This window comes from Dichomitus squalens (assembly GCF_000275845.1).
Source record: "Dichomitus squalens LYAD-421 SS1 unplaced genomic scaffold DICSQscaffold_2, whole genome shotgun sequence".
NCBI lineage: Eukaryota > Fungi > Basidiomycota > Agaricomycetes > Polyporales > Polyporaceae > Dichomitus > Dichomitus squalens.
This window is the reverse complement of record NW_006766884.1, coordinates 136,162-141,627: the sequence shown is the minus strand read 5'-3', so window position 1 is coordinate 141,627 and position 5,466 is coordinate 136,162. Positions and strand designations below refer to the sequence as shown.

Here is a 5,466-nt window from a genome sequence, read left to right as displayed (position 1 = left end):
ATGCACACCCTCATGCACACTTACATTCCTCCTCCAAGCTCGGTCCTCTGGCTGACTGCCTCTATATCGTCATTCCACATGGTCACTCACGACCTTCCCATGTTATCCGCTCTTCGCCTCCGTAGAGTTCGCTGATCGCGCTTCATGCGATAGCGTCACGGGCCTTCGGAGGGTACTCGAGGGTGAGTACTACAAGATAGAGTCTCACCAGGGTTCAAGAAGGTTTTTGGGTTCCGCCGCTGAGAACAGATATTACACAGGCCCTTTGCTATCGACTTGAAGTGTGAATCACTCCGCAACCCATGTGAGTACTGCAAGATGAGGTCTCACCAGGGGTTCAAGAAGGTTTTTGGGTTCCGCCGCTGAGGACGGACGTTACACAGGGCACTTGCTGTCAAGTTGGAATCTAGATTAGCACTCGGAAACCAACGTGAGTACTGCAAGATGAGGTCTCACCAGGGTTCAAGAAGGTTTTTGGGTTCCGCCGCTGAGAACAGATACTACGCAGGGCCCCTTACCATCGCTCGACACAGATGGTGCTTTAAACGCAATGTGAGTACTGCAATGTAGAGTCTCACCAGGGTTCAAGATGGTTCCAAGCACCGCCGCTGAGAACAGACACTACTTTGTAACCTCGTCGGACCCTCCAACAGTACGTGTTGATCCTCGCACGCTCTGAAAGCAGGTCTTGATGTATCACATGATTAGCGAGTGACTGGCTGGACTGCCAGCTGCCGAATGTCATAGATGTGTTGTTTGGTGGTATGAGTTGCATGCTGTCCGTACGTTCCGTACGATACACCCCACGACCGCATAGCCTCTACATACTGTCGTGGATTCAGAATACAAAATTTTCGTCAGCCTCCTCGGTCGGGAGTACAAGCATGGCACGATAAGAGCCACGATGGACTCGCACAAGGGTGCCCCTCTGCTGAAATCCGAAAGCTGTCAATGTCTGTGGACATGTCAAGATTACGATTGCTTGACGTCATAGAAGCCAACTGTGCGTTGCAGTAGGAGACAGGGTGCGTGTTATAGGATACGAACGAGTAGGGCTACAGTCACCGATAGAGATGAAAGAGGGAGCGAGATAGAAATACATCATTAAGGAGCGGAATGTGGTCGGTCACCCGTACGACCACGACGAGAAGAGATGATACAATGGGTTAGCACGTACTACGGTCCCTTATGCGGACACCAATGCGCTGTTGCACCTTCAGTAAGCTTCTCCGGGAGTGATGTACCACTGGTTCCACGTCGTCTTGATCGGCGGCGGTGTGCGAAGCCGGCGCGGGGCCCTGTGATCGTATGTCGGCTTCGCAGGTTGTACCAGAGGCTGCGGCATAGCGACCCGGCGGCGATCGCGTTCGCCAGGCTTGTGCGCCCACATTTCGGGGGGCGAGCCGTGCTGCACCGCAACTATCCTCGCAGAGAAGTTCTCGTTGGGAGCTGGGAAGGCGAAAGGGCGGAAGGGTCGGGGCGGCGGTCGCACCAGAGGACGGTTGAGCCAATGGTCATCGTAGGTGCCGTTCCAGTTGCTTTTGTCGACCTGGGAGAACAGCGGCCATTCTGTGGACAGCTGGTGAGGACTCGTGCTCGGACAGGCTGTCGGGTGGCCGGGTCCGGAGAGCGGCACTCACCGATGGCGTTGGTGAGCACGGAAGGTATGAGGAGCAAGGCAGAAGCCAGGATGGGGTTCGATACTCCGAGAGCGGCGAAGTCCGTTGGTAAGCTTCCGGGACGGTCGACGTCGCTAGGAGCGATTTGGAAGGCTATGAACGCGAGTTTGACTGTCGAGGATGGCACCAGAAGAAAAGTCAGTAGACGACCACGGCCTAAGTCGTGCGGACTGCGCTCACTCATGTCCCACATAGCGGCCCACATCAAGCTCCAGCCGTCCCATTCATCGTGTAGCTTCCTTATATGAGCGCCGCCCATCCTGTTACGGTAGTAGATGTAGACGGCCATGCTGATAGGTGTGGTTAGGGCTAGCACTTGCGAGTCTACGGTTGTGATACATACCGCGCAAGAAGCATGAGGCTAATGGCCGCTTCAACGATCCAAATAGACATCATCCCGACTGACAGAGAGACATCAGGCTGGTATGTTCACTGACGACGGAGAGTTGACTGGATGTGCTTACCCTGACTCCGGTGGTTGATCCAGAAGAAGAGAAATACCGCCCCATTAGCGACATGCACGACGAGCAGTGCAATCCCTAGGATCTGATCTTGAGCCCAGTCCTTGCAATGCAGGTGAAGGCACTCACATACGAAGAACTTGATCGAGAAGTAGAAGATAGACATTCTTGCGTGCTGGATTGACCACAGAGGCGCCGCCCGAGTTCGGTGTGGTCTTGTACGGATCAGCGCTCTGCGCCTTCGTCTTGCAGCAAGAACGGGTGTACCAGGGAGGATAGAAGGACACTAGAGAAAGTAGGGCGGGCTGTATATAACGGCAGACGCTTGCGCCACCAGGCCGCCCACAAAGCAACCGTGGCGTCCCCATAAAAGAGCTCCGTGACGCAAAGCAATGTGATACCACTGGCGTTTGCAGCGAAGCAAAGGCGCCTGCAGTCGAGCGGTGAAAGGATCTTGCTGCCTGGCCTACGCACCATTCAGCCGTGGCGTGGCGGGCTCCAAAGAGAAGCCCTACTTACAAAGCGGTATGGCCAGCAATTGGGGCGCGAGCCGTGAAAGCGGTGTGCGGGCATGAGTTGCATGGAAATGCAAGAACGCGTGCGCGCTGGTCACAGCGGGGCTGGACAAAGCTGCCGCAAGACGTCTGCGCATGGGTCTCCTCAGTAACTCATATAAGCGAGGACCAGTTCCGAGAGTGTGACAATGCTTACAGCGCTCACCGGTCAGTACCGACGTCCGGGATGGCTATGGAGGCCAGACAAGGCTTATGAGAGGAGCGTGGCCCTGGCCCCAGTGCCATGCGGCAGCCTGGAAGTCGGGATGTTAGGTGGATTGACTCCAACAAATGCCTCCGTTATGTAATGCAGATTCGGAGAGGTCGCTGAATCGACTTGGGTGCTGTCAGACCAGGATACCACGACGAGCACGGAGGAGGATGCAAAGATCGCGATGGTACTCACTGTACGGCTATATTACTGTGGCTAAATTGACGGCATACTGGTTGGTAGGCTAACGTCCACGGCTCACAAGATGATACCATGCTGCTCTGTTTACAGAAACCATGGCTGGCACACTCCGGAAGATTGTTTGGGTTTGGAGTGCGTAGTGCCCAGATGGGCCGACCCGGAACGACTTCGTACTGCAAGTGTTGTAGACGCCAACTCATGTTGACCGGTTCCAACGAAAGGCAAATAATAGGCGCACTTGACGAGCAAGAGGCTCCCTCACGGGAGTAACTTGAGGCTAGCAGTCCTCTTCTCTTGCCGCAGAAGATGTATCATACTCAAAAGCGACCCGACACATTAGAGCTACTATGTCGTCTTATGTACCAGTCCGATGACTCAGGTACTGAAAACCCACACCGTGTCGAGGTCGATCCGATAGACGAAGTAGAAGAGCATGGAGAACCTATTCCAGGATTAGAGGGTGGTAGCAGGAGACAGGTCCCGGCTACATAGTGGGGGCACAGCCGCACAAGCACCGTCTCATGTCCGCAGCCGAGCACGACCCTACATGCCGACTTCCATGCAGGAAGCAACTTTGTGGCGAACCCTACTCACGCAGATGTTCTTATCATTTATCCTATACACATTCATCATTATTCCGTTCATCAAGGTTGATCTGAGAGATACAAGCTCAAATAAAATACAAGGCGCTCATCCGAATGAAGCAGACGGGATGGCGGAGATATCAAATCCATCGTATGCTTATCTATACGGGAGAGACACGAGGCGAGGCGGCGACAAATTGTGGAAGGCGGACGGTAGCGGCGCCAAGTACGTACGCGGGGCCGATGCAGGAAGGGGGAAGGAGAAGGCGATATCCCGGGTACGTAAGCCGACGGTATCTATTCTGCTGATTGAGTCCGCGTCCGCAAGAGAGACAAAACGAGAATAGGAAACGTTGATACCGGACGACGACGCAGGGCGGAACGACCGTGGCATGCGCACCGGCCACTCATTGTGATCCGAAAGTGTTCTCGCCCGAGTAGCTGACATATAGGAAGCCGTCCTCATCCCTGTTACAGCGGGCGCCTAGGGTCAGTATCCATGCACGCGAGGGGCGGAGACCGCTACGGCAATGGAAGTGTACGCACTTGTGCTCCTCGTATATCGCACTCATCAACGCTGCTGTTGGGGGGAGGACCTCATCGACGAAGATGAAGATCGCCTTCTCTGGCGCGAGCTTGATACGCTTCCGGATCACGTACACGAACTGGCCCACCGTAAGATCCTGCATCGGGACAGTTCAGCACGCCCGCCATAGCCAAGTCACACAGGTATCCACGCACTGATGGGACGAGGTACTTCTTCTTGTCAATCGTAGGGATGTCCGTCTTGTCTGCCTTCTCGCAGATGACCTACGCCACGCGCAGCATTCCGGTCGATAAGTGAGCGGTATGCAATAGACGGGAGCTTGGACGTACAGGTATCCTGTCTGGATACTTCTGCCGGATGCGCTCAGCCTCTGCCTTACGCTTATCTGTACAGTAAAACAGCGGATGAGCGGAGATCGGACATCGACAAGTGCGCGCCACATACCAAAGGGGTGCTCATCCTTGAACTTGGACCTCATGCTGGATTACGTAGAGGAGGGTGATGGGGTACAAGTTGTGTGCGCGGAGAGGTGGTGGTGGTCAAAGACAGAGAGAGAAGCCGCAGCAGATGAGGGCGACAATGAACCTGAAGTAGTCAGGCAACGATGCGCCTCGGTCGAGGTTGGGCGCGAGCACGCGGCGTGACTCGGTAAACACGCCACAACAACGCGCAAGCTCGCCCGAAATGGATGTCTCTCCACGGCACCGCGCCGGGTCCTCGTTAGCAGCACTCGCCGTACTACCATCTGGGAACGCGGTGTCTACAGCTGCGGCCCAGTCACTCGTGCCATCGAAGGAGGACTTATGTGGAACACTTGGGTCCGTAGAGACACGGCAATTACTCATACCGACGCCTCCTTGAATGTACGCCTGCCTTCTGAGTCGGTCTCGACACCGCCGCCTTCACACCGTGACAGCTCATGAGAAGGCTGGCTGCACAAAGACAGGAAAGCCGATGGGTAGACGCATGTCCGGATAGTGTTTCGTGCCAGAAATGCGTGGGCCGATTAAGCAGTATATGATACAACGACATACATGTCTGTCATGGTAGGGTAAGAGAACCGCTGAAAACCGCCTCTAAAGGCTGAGAGGAAATGGGAGCGTGAGTCTAGTTGAGAGTCTTCCCAAGACGAGCCAGGTGGTAGTTGATAGTCGGCTTGTGTTTTCTTGTCGGGGCAGGCTTCACAGATGCTGAGTTGATGCTCTAGATCCTGCTGATACAGAAAGGTT

The 5,466-nt window shown here is 54.9% G+C and overlaps 3 protein-coding genes across 3 annotated transcripts; 1 reads left to right on the top strand and 2 right to left on the bottom strand.

Moving 5' to 3' along the window:
- Positions 1 to 1,216: 1,216 nt before the first annotated feature.
- DICSQDRAFT_165377 (uncharacterized protein) lies at positions 1,217 to 2,306 on the bottom strand (the record flags this gene model as incomplete). Its single annotated transcript, XM_007360868.1, has 6 exons — positions 1,217 to 1,569; positions 1,641 to 1,790; positions 1,860 to 1,969; positions 2,023 to 2,080; positions 2,144 to 2,218; positions 2,270 to 2,306. The coding sequence occupies 6 exons, from the start codon at positions 2,304 to 2,306 to the stop codon at positions 1,217 to 1,219; spliced, it is 783 nt and encodes a 260-aa protein (XP_007360930.1).
- Positions 2,307 to 2,939: 633 nt separating this feature from the next.
- On the top strand, positions 2,940 to 3,486 carry DICSQDRAFT_131887 (uncharacterized protein). Its single transcript, XM_007360867.1, has 2 exons — positions 2,940 to 3,030; positions 3,101 to 3,486. Exon 2 carries the CDS (start codon positions 3,179 to 3,181, stop codon positions 3,374 to 3,376), a length of 198 nt encoding a protein of 65 aa, XP_007360929.1. The 5' UTR covers positions 2,940 to 3,030; positions 3,101 to 3,178; the 3' UTR covers positions 3,377 to 3,486.
- Positions 3,487 to 3,714: 228 nt separating this feature from the next.
- Positions 3,715 to 4,815, bottom strand: DICSQDRAFT_97030 (symbiosis-like protein). Its single transcript, XM_007360866.1, has 5 exons — positions 4,682 to 4,815; positions 4,567 to 4,622; positions 4,432 to 4,500; positions 4,237 to 4,373; positions 3,715 to 4,158 (listed from the first exon to the last, which is right to left on the bottom strand). The coding sequence occupies exons 1-5, from the start codon at positions 4,713 to 4,715 to the stop codon at positions 4,098 to 4,100; spliced, it is 357 nt and encodes a 118-aa protein (XP_007360928.1). The 5' UTR covers positions 4,716 to 4,815; the 3' UTR covers positions 3,715 to 4,097.
- Between the last annotated feature and the right edge of the window lie 651 nt (positions 4,816 to 5,466).

Coding starts and splice junctions, on each gene's coding strand:
- DICSQDRAFT_131887 (XM_007360867.1), top strand. CDS start 3,179: ATGCTGCTCTGTTTACAGAAACCATGGCTGGCACACTCCGGAAGATTG.
- DICSQDRAFT_97030 (XM_007360866.1), bottom strand. CDS start 4,715: ATGAGGTCCAAGTTCAAGGATGAGCACCCCTTTG. Junction 4,501..4,566: donor AGTATCCAGACAGGATACCT/GTACGTCCAAGC, acceptor CGCGTGGCGTAG/GTCATCTGCGAGAAGGCAGA. Junction 4,159..4,236: donor GCGATATACGAGGAGCACAA/GTGCGTACACTT, acceptor CCGCTGTAACAG/GGATGAGGACGGCTTCCTAT.